This window comes from Ctenocephalides felis, unplaced genomic scaffold (genome assembly GCF_003426905.1).
Source record: "Ctenocephalides felis isolate EL2017-DRISC unplaced genomic scaffold, ASM342690v1 CF-g0.4_SCAFFOLD_01170, whole genome shotgun sequence".
NCBI lineage: Eukaryota > Metazoa > Arthropoda > Insecta > Siphonaptera > Pulicidae > Ctenocephalides > Ctenocephalides felis.
The window spans coordinates 72,683,800-72,699,431 of NW_020537324.1; the positions used below are offsets into that span (position 1 = coordinate 72,683,800).

The 15,632-nt window shown below is 29.1% G+C and overlaps 1 protein-coding gene across 1 annotated transcript in view; it reads left to right on the forward strand.

The window, feature by feature from the left end:
* Positions 1–15,632, forward strand: part of LOC113368431 (periostin) — a gene marked incomplete in the record, with an annotated part of 74,045 nt that overhangs the window by 54,585 nt on the left and 3,828 nt on the right. The window contains 7 exon segments of the mRNA XM_026609978.1: positions 5,793–5,965; positions 8,279–8,585; positions 10,702–10,859; positions 10,920–11,164; positions 12,605–12,787; positions 12,855–13,124; positions 14,342–14,655. Coding sequence (XP_026465763.1) covers positions 5,793–5,965; positions 8,279–8,585; positions 10,702–10,859; positions 10,920–11,164; positions 12,605–12,787; positions 12,855–13,124; positions 14,342–14,655 — 1,650 coding nt within the window.

The window sequence follows — 15,632 nt, forward strand, 5'->3', positions numbered from 1 at the left end:
ATTTTATATGTATATATATATATATATATATATATATATATATATATCAGGGATAAAAACTTGTATAACTTATATAGTCATATGTCGTTATGAAAGTAATTTCATAAGGATTTTAGAATGTTCGTTACAAATGCTATCATATTAAAAAAATCATTTTAATAATAGATAATAAAAGATTTTAATATTTTTTTTAATCCAAAACTTAATTATTTTTTTTTTGAAAACCAAAGGTGCACCTAACTAAATTTATCCCACGATTAAATTTAAAATAAAATCATATTTATAAACTCCTTCACTATAAAGGATTTTATTTATTAATACATAGTACATATAATATAAAAAATAACTAATTATATAAGGATATTTTAAGTTTCTTATTAAATATTTATGCTTTTTGAGATCTTTAGATACAATTATTTCTCAATTTTTTAAATATCTTTTGAAATAATGCTGTAAAAAAATTTAACGTCGTTATTTGGCTAAATGTAATAAAGTAAAACATATATTATATTTTTAAATAATAACATGTTAAAATATCTTTTTAGTCTCTAGAAAAATCAGATTCTCAATTAAAATATAAAACATTTTTTTCTAATAGTCGAATTGTTTATTAACCTCTGTTTAAGAAACAATTTTAAAATACTTAAAATTACTTCATTTTATTTTTTTAATGGAGTATAATATAAAATAAAAGTTACACTAATTTTTATAAAAATATATAACACATAACTAATATAAACACACAGTCCACATAGTCCAAAGTCAATTTGATCAAAATATTTATAATTTACGCAAACATTAATTTTTACATTATTTTTTTCTAATTTAAATATATTAAAAGTCAAAATCCAAATAAATGCTTTATGCCAAAAATTTTACAAAGATGTAATAGGACCCTATATTTTTTGTTACATATCTTGCTGAAGTAACTTACCTTGCGATTAAAAGTTTATACTAGATTTTAGTAAATTTTATCTAGTTTTTACTAATGCAAACCAATTAAAATGTCCAAAATAATAATTTAAAGTTATTTGGAGAAAAGTGAAAAAATGTTCCAAATCCATGTTATTACTAAAGTATGCATTTCAACTACGAATTATTCAAAATTCAAGTGTAAATAACTGTTTTTAATAAATTTTATACAATTTTTACTGATGTATATATTGCAATTTTGTCGGTAAAATTTTCAAGATATGAAAAATGTAAAAAAATACGAATTCCACATTATTTACCAGAAAATTGTTTTACCAAGTTTCATATACTCGTCATGGCTTGATTCAAATTATTTGAAACAAAAATTTAATATAGCTACTTAATAAATTACAATATGTCATTTATTTTATTTTGAATAATTAGTGTAATCTATTGTAGATTTATCTTACACGTATTATTTATAATTAATTAATTAATTAATTATTCAAAATTCAAGTGTAAATAACAGTTTTTAATAAATTTTATACAATTTTTACTCATGTATATATTGCAATTTTGTCGGTAAAATTTTCAAGATATGAAAAATGTAAAAAAAATACGAATTCCACATAATTTACCAGAAAATTGTTTCATCAAGTTTTATATACTCATCATGGCTTGATTCAAGACTGCAAATTATTTGAAACAAAAATTTAATATAGCTACTTAATAAATTACAATATGTCATTTATTTTATTTTGAATAATTAGTGTAATCTATTGTAGATTTATCTTACACGTATTTTTATTCGCAAATTGTCCAAAATTTCTGAAAAAAATTCAATATGGATAAGGATGCCTTAAAAAGCATGAAAAGGACTGTTTTAGGATCACTGGAACGTCTAAATCGCAATTTAAACAGTTTGAAAGCCTTGGAATTGCAACAGGTGGAAACATTCAATATATTTTTACAAATACTACTAATTCGTAATTTACAATTCGGCAAATTAGCAGAAAAATCAAATGAAAAAATAAAAGATTTGGATCTGGACTAGATTAAAATCATATCCCCAAGCTAAAATTTAAAAACAAAAGACGTTCTGGAAGGTTACAACTAAAATTTTTGGTCATCAAAAAAATTTAAAATTATCAGTCTCCGTTTAAGCAAAATTATCAATACAAAATAATATGTCGCACCAATTAGAGGATAAAGAACCATCGATTTCTGGTAAAATGGAAGATGACAACATCTTCGACAAAATCGCTTTTGACAAACTGATCGACAACGAGATCAAAATCGCTTCGAAGGAAATCAACAAGATGGGAAAAAATTTGAAGAGGGTCATGAAGATCAAATCGAGGGCTCCTTCTTCGGCAACTGGCTCTCTGAAGAAATTGAAGATTTTTATGAGCGACAAGAGGCTGATGGCCAAGGCCAGGCTTGTGATGGGACTCAAAAATTGATATAGTTGTCACTATGGTGGAAAAAAATTGTAAATATTAATTAAAACGCACCGTGAACGTCTTACTGAAGTTTTATTTATGCTTATGTCAAGGTTAACTAATTTAAAAAAATATTATAAGAGTAACAGAGTAACAGCTAGGTTCGGTTTAGGGTTTGTCGGTTTTCAAAAACCAGTTTTTTGGCGAAAATTATGGAATTCGAAAACCGGTTTTTCAGTAGAAAAAGCCGGTTTTCACTGTATAATTGGAAAATGACAAATATAGCCAAATATAATAGATAGATGAAAACGTTTTGATTCTTGAAATCATATCGTTTCAATAGCACTTGATATCTTATCAGTCTGCAATGGTTCCCAGAAAGGTTTTGTATATATTAATTTATATTTTTATACCAGAGTTTGTATTAATTTAAATGAGGGCGTTGAAGAAGTAACTTCCTCTACTCAAACTTAAGAGTTTTAAACCCTAGAAGCCACAAATTAAAGAACAAAAAACTTAGAATTATTATATCAGGCTTTAAAAACAATTAAGCATAATTTGGTCGCAAGTATGAGAATATTTTCTATTTCAGGATTTTTTGTGAGAAAACAAAGGACACGTCTAAGTAGCAATTCGATAGATGTTGTCAGTTTTTTTAAATCATATTTTATTAAACAAAAAAACAGTTAGAATGTTTAAAATTAATCAATTAAAATTGCTCGGAACAGACAATACTCGAGTTTAGCTAATTGTTTTTAAAACTAAAATTGATATTAACAAGTATGTATCAACATGTATCTAATATTTTTTATTTTTTTTTTATTTAATGAATTTTTTTATTTAAAAATGTATTATTTTTATTTATTCGAAAACTTTCCTTTCACTATCATAAAATTATTTTCATTCTTATATGTGAAAATGATGCATGAATAACGAATAATTATTTTCAAAGTTATCTAATCAAGATAAACTATTATTTTTAGTTCTGCTAATTAAAATTAAAATAATTTTATTTACTATCCATAAAATTGAACAATAATTAAATTCATTCAAATACTGCTCTAAATTACACTAAATTAGCGGATAAATTACAGTATATTCGAGCAAATATTTATATTTTATATAAAATTCGAAAACCGGTTAAAACCGGTTTTTTAGTGAAATTAAAATTCGAAAACCGGTTTTCTGAAATGTCGGTTTTTGTATAATGCCTAGTATATAGTTCGGTTACATGTTTTGTGTTATTATGGCGACATGGAGATATTATCAAGCAGTCCAAAATAATAGGTACTGATGAGTTGAGCACTTGTAAATAAATATGCGGGAAGTCAAATCAATATGTCATTTTGACATTTTTTGTTGTTGGAGGTTAGTTTTCAGTCGTTGACAGTATCAACAATTTAAATAAGTACTTCATACTTCGCGGGGCTGGTAAAAATACCCGCTCGAAGACTGGTAAGGGTATTTTTACCAATTTGAATGTTACTAACTTTAAAATCGGTTTACAAATGATATTGAAAGAATTAGGTGGTAGTTTTTGTTAGATTTAGTTTTTTGTCATTTAAGTATTTAGTATATTTAGTACGTTGCTAACTAGCAACATGCGAATTTAAGACGTGTTTTGACTTTTCTTATTTTCTTCAAATAACTATTAATTTTTATTTAGGGCATTAGAACTAATTTACATTCGTAAAAACTAAATTAAATTTACTAAAATTTAGCATAAACTTTTATATAAACTTGCATATTGAAATTTTTAATAATTTGCAGTTTAGTATTTTGCATTGCGATTGCATTTAGATAACTTGCATTGCATAGATTTGGAAAATTTTTTACTTTTCTTCAAATAACTTTCAATTAAAAAGTGAGTAAAAGAAACTAGTGAGGTGTATGGCATCGTGCCTTAAGGCAAATTGCTGGAACTTTCCGTACCGTAACGAAATGTTCGAGGAATATAAAATGTTTTCAAATAGATTATTATTAATATTGTAACATTGTCTAATATTTATAAAAATTATATAAACTGAATTGCAAAGTTGAAATTATTTGTTTAAAGTATATTAGAACTTTAGTCAGAATTAAAAATATAATCTGAATTAATTTCGATATACAAAAAATTTTTTTTTTTGAAAAAAAAAATTTTAAAAATAGTTTAAACAAAAATTTTGTTTTCCAAAATCAATTATTTTGTTAAGGCAAGCAGAAAGTTCTTTGGATCATTTAAACCGGACTCTTAGTTCTCTCAAAAACTGCCATTTTTTGCACATTTAGCTCCGTATCTTTGGAATGGCTGGTCCTGCCTTTGCCAAAAACTAATAACCACTTCTCCCAATGTCTTATAGATCATTCAAATCGGATGCTCCGTTCTCTCCAAAACTCGATTTTCATTTTCTGCACTCTTTGCTCTTTATCTCCGAAATAACTGGACCGGCCTTTGCCTAAAACTAATCAGCACATTTCCCTATCAATAGGAATCGAATGTTTTTTGAACCATTCAAATCGGTTGATCCGTGCGCCCGAAAACGTGACTGGAAATTTGTATCCATACATACACACACACGCGCGTCCATTTTTTCTGAGGTATGAGGAATTTCGATTTTTGGGCGATTACAATAACATACCCTACGGGAAGTTAAAAATGTTATTAATTTATAGATCCTATTTTTTCTATCCCAATGTTCAATTTTTTGTCCTGGCCTGGATGACCACGATGCCATGAAAATATTAATTGGCGCAAATTACACCGTTTAGAATTTAAATAAAAAAGCAATATCCATTAACAAATAAGATTTTAAACTATGATAATAAGTTAATACATTAATGACTTGTTTCTCTATTGTAAAAAATTCTACGTATTAAATATGTATGGTGAGAATCGTGAAATGAATAATCGTAAATGAATAATTTTGAAAATTCATTTAAAATAATTAAAAACTCAGTATTATTATTGAAAGTACAGCTATGACTAACAAAGTTGTAATAGATATGAAATAAGAACAAGTTTCTTGACTATTGACAGTGATAGTTGTTTGGACAAAAACTGCATTGATATCATGCAAACTAGCAGATCTTGTCTGGAAAATAAATTGGTCTAGGTTTTTCACAATACAAGCGGAAATGCTTTTGTTCTTAAGCCTCTTTAATATATCATACTATATATTAAACGTATGAATTTATTATATATCTTTAATTGAAATAAAAAGCAAAAGGATATGAATTAAAAAAAAGTTTATTTAGGTGGAAATAAACAACGAATTTAACAAGAGAGTTATATAATATAAATGTGATGATAAAGTTTTTAATAATCTAGCTATTATTATGGGATAAAATCAAAAATTTCATATACCCCAACTCTAACTTCTAGATTGTTCATACTTCATATAATTTTGTATTCTGGTTAAATTATTATTTATAATTATTTTTTTCCTCTTCAGGCCTAATGTGTGCGTAGAACGCAAACAAATTGTGGATGAAGAAGAAAAAGAAAGTGATGAAGAAAATGAAGAAACTGTCAGACAAATGCATCATGGTTCTGGAATCATCGTTTTCAATGGAGATGCCAGTTTCGAATCTTGCAGCGAAACTAACAATATGTACACCTGCACCAAGAGGTAAAAAAATTAGTTAATACTCGTATATTAGTTAGTGCTCTACCCGAAGGCAAGGCCATAAATTATTTTTTATTCCTCGCTTTATTATTATTTTTAATATTTACGTTATAGTGATTTTTTTTATGTTGATATATTATTTTCATATCTCAGTCAGACATTAGTGCCTGGTGTAAGAGATTACGAAACAATTTTGATATTTTATGTATACATATTATTCATGTCTATTTCATTCTACCTTATATTTAAATATCTATAAATATCTCTTAAATCTCTTTTGTCTTGAATTTCTTTATAATATTTCTTTATTTTCCATTTGAAGTTATTGTCATTACTGGTAATCTTGATATCGATAGGCAGTTCATTATATTCATATGACTAGAATTTGTCGGTTTTCAAAAACCGGTTTTAAAAACCGGTTTTTTGGCGAAAATTATGGAATTGAAAAACCGGTTTTTTAGTGAAAAAAGTCTGTTTTCACTGTATAAATGGAAAATGACAAATATAGCCAAATATAAAAGATAGATGAAAGCGTTTTGATTCTTGAAATTCTAAAGATATTTTTAATCAAAATTATTATTATTAATTTCATAAAATCCAAATTATGTCGTTCTCGGAATTTTGTAAATATTTTGTCTTGAAATTGCTTTTAAGTGCATCTGCCAATTATAGGTTTATACATATCTTTAGCTTTAGCTTTTATAAAATCTACTTTTTAATACTTTATAAATTTTTATACATTAGATTACAATTGTTGATAATATACTATGAATTACGTATGATATAAATATTGAAAATTATTTTAAATTTAACTTCTGTTTAGTTAATTCTTTTTAGTTCTTGGATTTTATATCAAATATACGAAGAAATTTGAATTATTCTGATGAAAGTTTGCACACAGATTTTTTTAGTCTCAAATAACATACTAAAATATTATAGATATCCAACTAGTTGAAAGTGGCATTTTGCCTTAAGACAAGTTGCACGAATTTCTCAAAATGTGTAATATTAATAATTTACTTAATAAACGGAAATTGAGATTTAGATATTTAGATGTTTAATTGTTTATTTCGAAGTTCAAGTTTGCGCTTTCAATTAAATCTAAATATTGCGATTTTGAATTGAACTTTCTCAAGCACATTTAAATTAACTGTAATTATATTGCACAAACACGTGTTTATATGTTCTAAAATTGTAGCTTATTATTCAAAATTTTATTGAATTGACAATGTTTGACTTGTCACATCACAAAAGCAACTTTTAACACTTTTGACTATAATATTTTCTTCAAACTTTGATGATTTTTTTAAATTAAACTACTAGGGCCGTAACATTTTAGTATGATCTATAAGACTATGGTATCTATCGTCAAAAAAATCATAAAAATCGGCAAAAAAAATTTTTTCAACTGTTAATTTCAAGAAAACGACTCAGCAATTTTTTACCTAAAACTAATCTGTATCAATCCCAACCAATATTTTTCGAACAGTTTTTGATTTTTTAAAATCGATTTGATAGTATGACCTTAAATGTGGACGAACAATTTAACACTTTTTACAAATTACAAAGAAACGGCTCGACCGCTGGTCGCACAAAACTGACAAGCGATAGTCCTTATTGAGACACATCAAATGGTTTTTAAATTTCTGAAATCGGTTCAGGCGTTTTTGAGCAAACGTCTATGAAAGTTCTAATTTTGACAAATGCCAAAAAGACCATACTAATTTTTGCAAACTTTGACGAATTTTTAAAGCTAAACCAGTTGTCGTAGGGCGGTAATATTTTAGTATGATCTAGAAGACTATAGTATCTATCGTCAAAAAGATAATAATAACAATCGTCGAAAAAAAAATTTCAATACTTTATTGCAAGAAAACGGCCTGGCCGGTCTTTATCAAAAACTAATCGGCACGATTTTCAACCAATATTTTCCGAACGGTTTTCGAATTTTCAAAATCGATTCAGAATTGCGGGCTAAAACGTAGACGAAAAATTTTTCACTTTTCTGCTATTTATAAGGAAACGGCTTGGTCGATCGTCGCACAAAACTGACAAACAATAGTCCTCATCGAGATACATTGAATTGAATTCAAAACGTTGATTTGAAGCCGTTTTCGAGAAAACGTCGATCGCAAAAAATCTGTTCACACATACACACACATACTTTTTTCAAATTTGGTCTCATTCGATTCAGAAAAAAACATAAAATTAGCAAATCGGATTTTTTGTCGAAAACATAAACGTCTCCTTCGGGATGTTAAAAACATAAATCAGTTTAATATACTAATGAGAATCTTTCCATTTTTCCTCTCCCAGGAAGCATTCGAACGGCAAAAGCAGCGCCTTCACGGTAACCTACAAATGCTGCCACGGCTACCGGCGCAACCCGTCGGCGATATCGTCGTCGTCGTCGTCGGCGGCGGTGAAAGGCGGCAAAGTCGCTCTGTGCGAGAAAGTCGACATGAAACCGGTCATGGAGATCGTCGAGAAGGATCTCGGCGCGGCAGAATTCGCCACTCTGGTCAGGGAGGCCGATCTCGAGGACAGGGTCGACCAGGAGAACATCACCCTGTTCGTGCCGAGCGACGAGGCCATGCGCGATTACGAGAAGATGACACAGAATGTAAGATCAAAGATAAAAGATAAAAGATATAAGATAATTGTTAAAATTGATATTGGGTAAGACCAATTGTATTGTGAAAACTAAACCAAATACATCACAACAAGTATCACATATAAAACAAGAAACGTTCGTCTCTAATCACTCGTTAATTTCCCGTAGGGTACGCTATAGTAATTTTTATATATCTTTACATTAGAAAAAATGGATGGAATATATATTTGCAATATTTTTGCAGCCCAATCGTCGAATTAAAAAAAAATTTAATTCGATGGTTGGGTTGCAAAAATATTACAAATATGTATCAACGTCGAAAAAACTATCATCATATATATATATATATATATATATATATATATATATATATATATATATATATATATTATGACAGTTTTTCTTATATATCTTATATATAAAAATGTAGCTCTCGATCAAATGATTCGGTAAAACTCGAATTCGGCTAAACCGATTTGGCCAGTCTTAGTCTTGAAAAATTCATGCAAACCCACAGATGATCGGAAAGATGAGATAATATTTCAAAATCGCGTAGAAACTTTACATTTTTAATTTGAAATTTTTTGTAGAAGCGTAATTTAAATAAAACAATGGACGGTGGCTAATACGTGAAATGTCAAACGTTTTTGACCGATGATGTTCAATTACGTTATGATTAAATTGTAGTAATAAGTTTTATTTATATACAAAAACGTTAGTAAACGGGCCGCAAGTGTTACTTGAGACTCAAAATCACAACTTTTTGGAAATGTTAATATGAAAATGCACTTTTTGGCATATTTTTTTCAAGCACGGTGCACACAAATCTCATTTGTAAAATTATATACTCATTTTCTAGGTCATATTATTTTTTGTTTATGTTATCTAAATTCAGAACCTAAATTTGGTATCAATCAAATGGACGTTTTGTCGAATAACATTTTCCCAGTTATAATTTTCCAGAATTTATCGAAGAATAGATAGTGATCTATGAAGATCCGGGGTTAAAAAGGTCCACCACCGATGTGTCAAAAATCAGTAAAGTTAAGCATTGTTCAACAACAATATTTGAAAGTAGAGGAAAAAAGATGTATAACCAGCTATAACCTTGATTTGAAAACGGTAATCTTTGAAAATCCATATTAAAAGTATTTTCTTCCGTTCGTAGTTTTTTAGCATTAGTTAAAAATGTAATTATTTTGTAAAATACCTTTAAAATTAAAATAAGACATCAAACTTATTTGCCACTAAAGGGTAAAAAGGTCTAGATAACAAATTTTTGAAAGACATCAAAAAAGCACATTTCTACAATGATGAAGTAGAAAGCAGTTTACTGAACGTAGTCAGATAATTGTTTGTTTGAAATGTGTTGTTTGTTGTGATATAATTGTTATGGTTTTCACAATATACTTTATAATTGCTCAAAGTCAATTTGGACCTTTGTGCTTCGCCCTGCTCTACATATATACTTTTTATTAAATTTACTTTAATTTATCGAAAGTTACTTGAAACTTTTTTTTTATAAGCTCAGTAGTATTATTTACAATTATACACAAAATCCAGAATCCAAAAAGGATCTGAAAGACTTGAAACGTAATCAATAAGTCGAAAGAACAAAAATATACTTGGATTGGATTATACCATATGTTTTCTATAGAAAGTGTATAAAACTTACAGTTTGATTGTATTGACAAAATATAGACTAACTAATGGAGTTTAGTGTTTTTATAACACCTCATTGTATGTAGCATTTAAACAACACATCCTTATACACTTGAAGTATTAATATTTTTGATTCTCTAGAAATTGTTTAGAATATTCCTTACTTAGCAAAACAACGTTTGCCGGGTCTGCTAGTATATATATAAAGTTTAGTTAATTAAATTTTTTACTTAAAAGTACTTTTCAGCACTTACGATCCCTTGTTAACGACTAATATGAACAAATACAATTTTTTCTTTCGGCTGCTAAAAATAAATTTGAAGGTCAAGGCATTCAGTTATTGAAAACATTTTTGCAATAAGAAATACTTTATTAAGTTTAAATAACACATCAAACTTTTTTTCTTCCAAGTGCATTGAAAGATCCTCGAGTATTTAACTTAATTTATTTTATTTGTTTGTAGAACCAAGTTGACTTCGATGTTCGCCTTCTACCAGAACCTAATGCCCAGCGTAGAAAACGCCAAATCGACAACGTGCCACCAAAAGCGCTAGTTCTAGGTCACATCATTCCTAACTTGTACGACTTGAATGAGCTCACCAATGAACAAATCTTGGAAAGGTAAGAAAATAACTCTTACATCCTCATTAGTACACCATCATCAATATTTGCTCCTTTTAGTGACAACGAAAACAACACGATTCGTATCAACATCTACCCTCGTCCACCGGCATCCAACTCTGACGAAGAGGAAATCTCAGGCGAATCCCAAGACGATTCCCTTTTAACCCAACGTGTGGTCACTGCCAATTGTGCTCCAATCACCAAAGGAAATCTTCTCACCACCAAGGAAGGACTTGTACATGGCCTTGATGGTATCTTGATGCCAGCTTCGGAGAATATTTTCCAATTGCTAGAACAACATGGTAAGTGGCATAAAAATCCATGCACCAGCAATATCTCAACTAGTTGGTATTGGTATTTAGTCTTGAGGCAAGTTACATGAACTTCTCGATATGTGTAAATAATCGACTTAATCAATAAAAAATAAATCAATTTATGAGTGGAATTATTACACATAACTGAAAACGAACGAACACGTTTACTCGGAGTATTTTCAACAAGCAACTTTTCAAAAATCAACAATTATGTATTATATTTGAACCAGTTTTCGTAGGACTTTAATGGTTTAGTATGTTTATTAAGAGCAAATACTAAATTATTATACCAAGTAAATCGTCTAATTTTAATTTAAGCTAACGTTAAAAAAAAAACTACTCATTTTCTCAAACTTTGATGAATTTTTAAAATTAAACTACTTGTCGTAAGGCCGTAATATTAAAGTAAGTTCTATAAGACCATGATATATATCGCTAAAAAAATCAATAAAAATCGGCTTACATTTTTCTCAACAGTTAATTACAAGAAAACGGCTCGGTATATTTTCACCTAAAACTAATCAGTATCATGCCCAATTAATATCTTTCGAACAGTTTTTTATTTTTTAAAATCGGTTCGGTAGGATGAGCACTTTTTTTTCAAATTACAAAGAAACGGCTTGGAAGATCGTCGCACAAAACTGAGAAACAAACGCTAGTCCTCATCGAAATACGTCGAATGGCTTTTAAAATTTCGAAATCGGTCCAACCGTTTTTGAGAAAACGTCGATTTACGGCAAAAAATGTGTTCACACACACACACACACATATATACTTTTTCCAAATTTGGTCTCGTTCGATTCAGAATGGCTTGAAACGTCGAGAAAACATAAAATTAGCGAATCGGATTTTCTGATGAAAACATAAACTTCTCCTTCGGGAAGTTAAAAAATACCCAGGCTAAGCACAGTCTAATTACCACTCTGGTACAAATGTTTACCCAAGTGCGTTTAGACTGTTTATGTACTGGAGCACTTTCCAATTTTGTGAAAACTATTGAAAAATGCGAAAATGCCGCCAAGCTAAGCATAGTATAAGTGAAAATGTCGCACCGAATTATTTGCAAATTCGTTTAGACTGTGACTATACGGGAGCACTTTTTCAATTTTGTGTAAATTAGGCAACTGTCGTTTTTTGAAATTGAATTCGAAATGAAATGACGATTGTTAATGTTCTGGAGATAAATTGATTTATGATTTATGATTTACATTTGATTTGCTCAGTTATAACAAGATAGCAAAAATAATGAAAGTTGCAGTATTTGTAATAATATATTTGAAAACTTTTAAAATTTCTGGAATATTTCATTACGGTACGGCAAGTTCCAGCAATTTGCCTTAAGGCACGATGCCATACACCACTAGTTCGTTTAGTTTTCGATTTTATTTAATTATTTTTTTATATACTGGTACATTTGTTTAATTCTAGGCGAGTTCACCATTTTCGCAATGGCTTTACGCAAAACTGGTCTGCACGAGGCCCTTATGTCCGATGTTGATCAGGATGGTGATGCAAGTTCCTTCACTGTTTTTGCACCAACTGATAGAGCCTTTGAAAGCCTTGATGCCGGTATCAGGATGAAAATCGTCAATGGAGACTCTTGCACAATGAGTAAGCAAAATTGAACACATAGAAGACATACAAAATATATTTGTATTTATCTAATTTTTTTCTCCAGATATCCTCAAGAACCACATCCTGCCCCATACTCTCTGCTCCGCAGCGGTGCCGAGGTCCGGGCAAGTCGTAAGCACCCACAATATGGCTAAGGATGTTATGACTTTGAAGTCGACAAGTATGGAACCCGAAGGCAATACTGTCCAACGCAAAAATCGCGATTCTGCAAGAGTAATTCGTGTCAACGATGATGCAGCTATCGAGAAATCTGATATCGTCGCCAAAAACGGAGTTATTCATGTTTTGGATAAAGTTATGGTCCCTGAATCAGGTAAATGAAAAGAGTGCGCATAAGGATCACACGCGATTGAAGTAAAACTTACTTGCTACTGTACAAAGTATAAAATTTAAGTTAAGTAAAAATGAATACATCATATAACAATTTTGAATAATGTTTATTAGTAATATGGTAACACTCGTGATGCACACATTTATTAGTGTCGACCATTATACGCATTTATATAATGATAAATTATAAATTATATATTTATGATTGCATTAAAAATATGTATAATATTTACAAACAATAATGTAATCAAGGTCATACTTGAAATATGACATGATCGGTTTAAAGTAATTGCTGATTAATAAATTCTGTAATATTCGTTCACACAGTGGATCATGTTAAACAACGCCTAAACAAATTGTTTTTGCAAATTAACTCATTCTGTACCAATTGTGTTTAAAGAACTTCATGTAATTAAAATTAACATACATTCATTTACTGTTTGTATTTTTTTACTTTTTCGCTGACGATATAATCTCATTCCTTGAACAGCTGTAATATCTGTCTTGCCTAAAAAATTGAAGCCATACTTTTATATTTGTTTTATTTATCAAGCCCTGCACATAGCATGATCTATGAATCATTTTCTTTTTTATGTGAACGTTAATGCAAAGATCATCATCAATATTACGAGGTAATAAATTAACCATATTATCAACGTCAACAGGCACAATTATAATTTGGCCAAATATTCCAAATTGTCCATTTGCATGTTGCAATCGTCTAATTTGCATGAAACACAACCTAGGTGAAATTAATCTTTCAGATACAGTATCTAGTTTAGGTGGATAATTTGGTATAGGTGGAAATACAAACCCGTTAAATTCACACAAAGTGGGAATTTTACCCGAATTTAATACCTTTCGACAAATTTGACATGCAACCTATTAACTCACGAATTATACTGCTAACCCATGTCGCGCCTAAAGAAGTTTTACTTCAAAAAATGTTTAGAGACTACGAGCTAAATACAAAATTCAAGTGAAAGTCGACACATTTTGTTTTGTTTTTGACATATGATTTGACATTTGATGTATTTTTTGTTTTCCTCGCAGACTAGATCGAATAATTGCGATAGCTGCGCTAACTATTTACGTTACATTTGTACGGATTTACACCCATATCGCGCCTAAAGAAGTTTTACTTCAAAAATAGATAAGTGATGAATAGTATTATATTTTCATAAATAATTTTTATCCCAGCTCGTTCCATCGACAACCAGCTAGAAAAGCAAAATTTCACCCGTTTCTTGGAGCTGATTGAATCAGCAGGCATGCGCGATTTCTTTGCTGGTTTAAATAATGCAACAGTCTTTGCCGTGGCTGATAGTGCCTTGGAAAGCGAAGACTTCAAATCTACCTTCGACGAAATGTTGAAAGATAAAGAAAAGGCTGCAGAATTCTTACGTTATCACGTCGTCACCAGAAAAATGCCATCTTGCGATATGAAGGACGAGGAGGATTTGCCCACGGCCAGCAAGAATGGAGACAAATTAAGGATTAACTTGTACAGCACGGTAAGAATCAATAGTAATAGATCTAATGCTTTAATCAGTATCAGTATAATTAGGGTTTATACAAAAACCGACATTTCAGAAAACCGGTTTTCGAATTTTAATTTTACTAAAAAACCGGTTTTAACCGGTTTTCGCATTTTTTATAGAAAATAAATTTTTGCTCGAATATTCTGTAATTTATCCGCAAATTTAGTGTGACTTTGAGCAGTATTTGACTGAATTTATTTTTTGTTCAATTTTATAAATAGTAAACAAAATTATTTTAATTTTAATTAGTAGAACTAAAAAATAATAGTTTATCTGGATTAAATAACTTTGAAAATAATTATTCGTTATTCATGCATAGTGAATGGAAAGTTTTCGAATAAATAAAAATAATACATTTTTAAATAAAAAAAACATCCATTAAATTAAAAAATAAAATAAAAAACATTAGATGCATGTTGATACATATGTGTGTTAATATCAATTTTAGTTTTAAAAACAATTAAGCTAATTTTAATTAATCACTTTTAAACATTCTAATTGTTTTTTGTTTAATGAAATATGATTTAAAAAAAACTGAGGACGTCTATCGATTTGTTACTTAGATGTGTCCTTTGTTTGCTCACACAATTTCCTGAAATGGAAAATACTCTCATACTGGCGACCAAATTATGCTTAATTGTTTTTAAAACCTGATATAATAATTCTAAGTTTTCTAGGGTTTAAAATTCTAGGCTTCTATGGTTTAAAATTTTTTTAAAGTTTGAGTAGAAGAAGTTACTTCAAGGAAAAGTCACACTGATTTAAGTGACACAACTATTGTAACCGCCTAAAAAAGGTGATTTTGTTAATTTATATTAAAAAAACTATTTTATCAATAATTTCAAAATTTTAGGAATATATTTATAAGCGCGACAAAAAAGGCCCTTCACTGCTGCAGTGATTCCGTGGATGAAATTTAAAAAAAAAAAATTCGTTAAACTAGATAATGT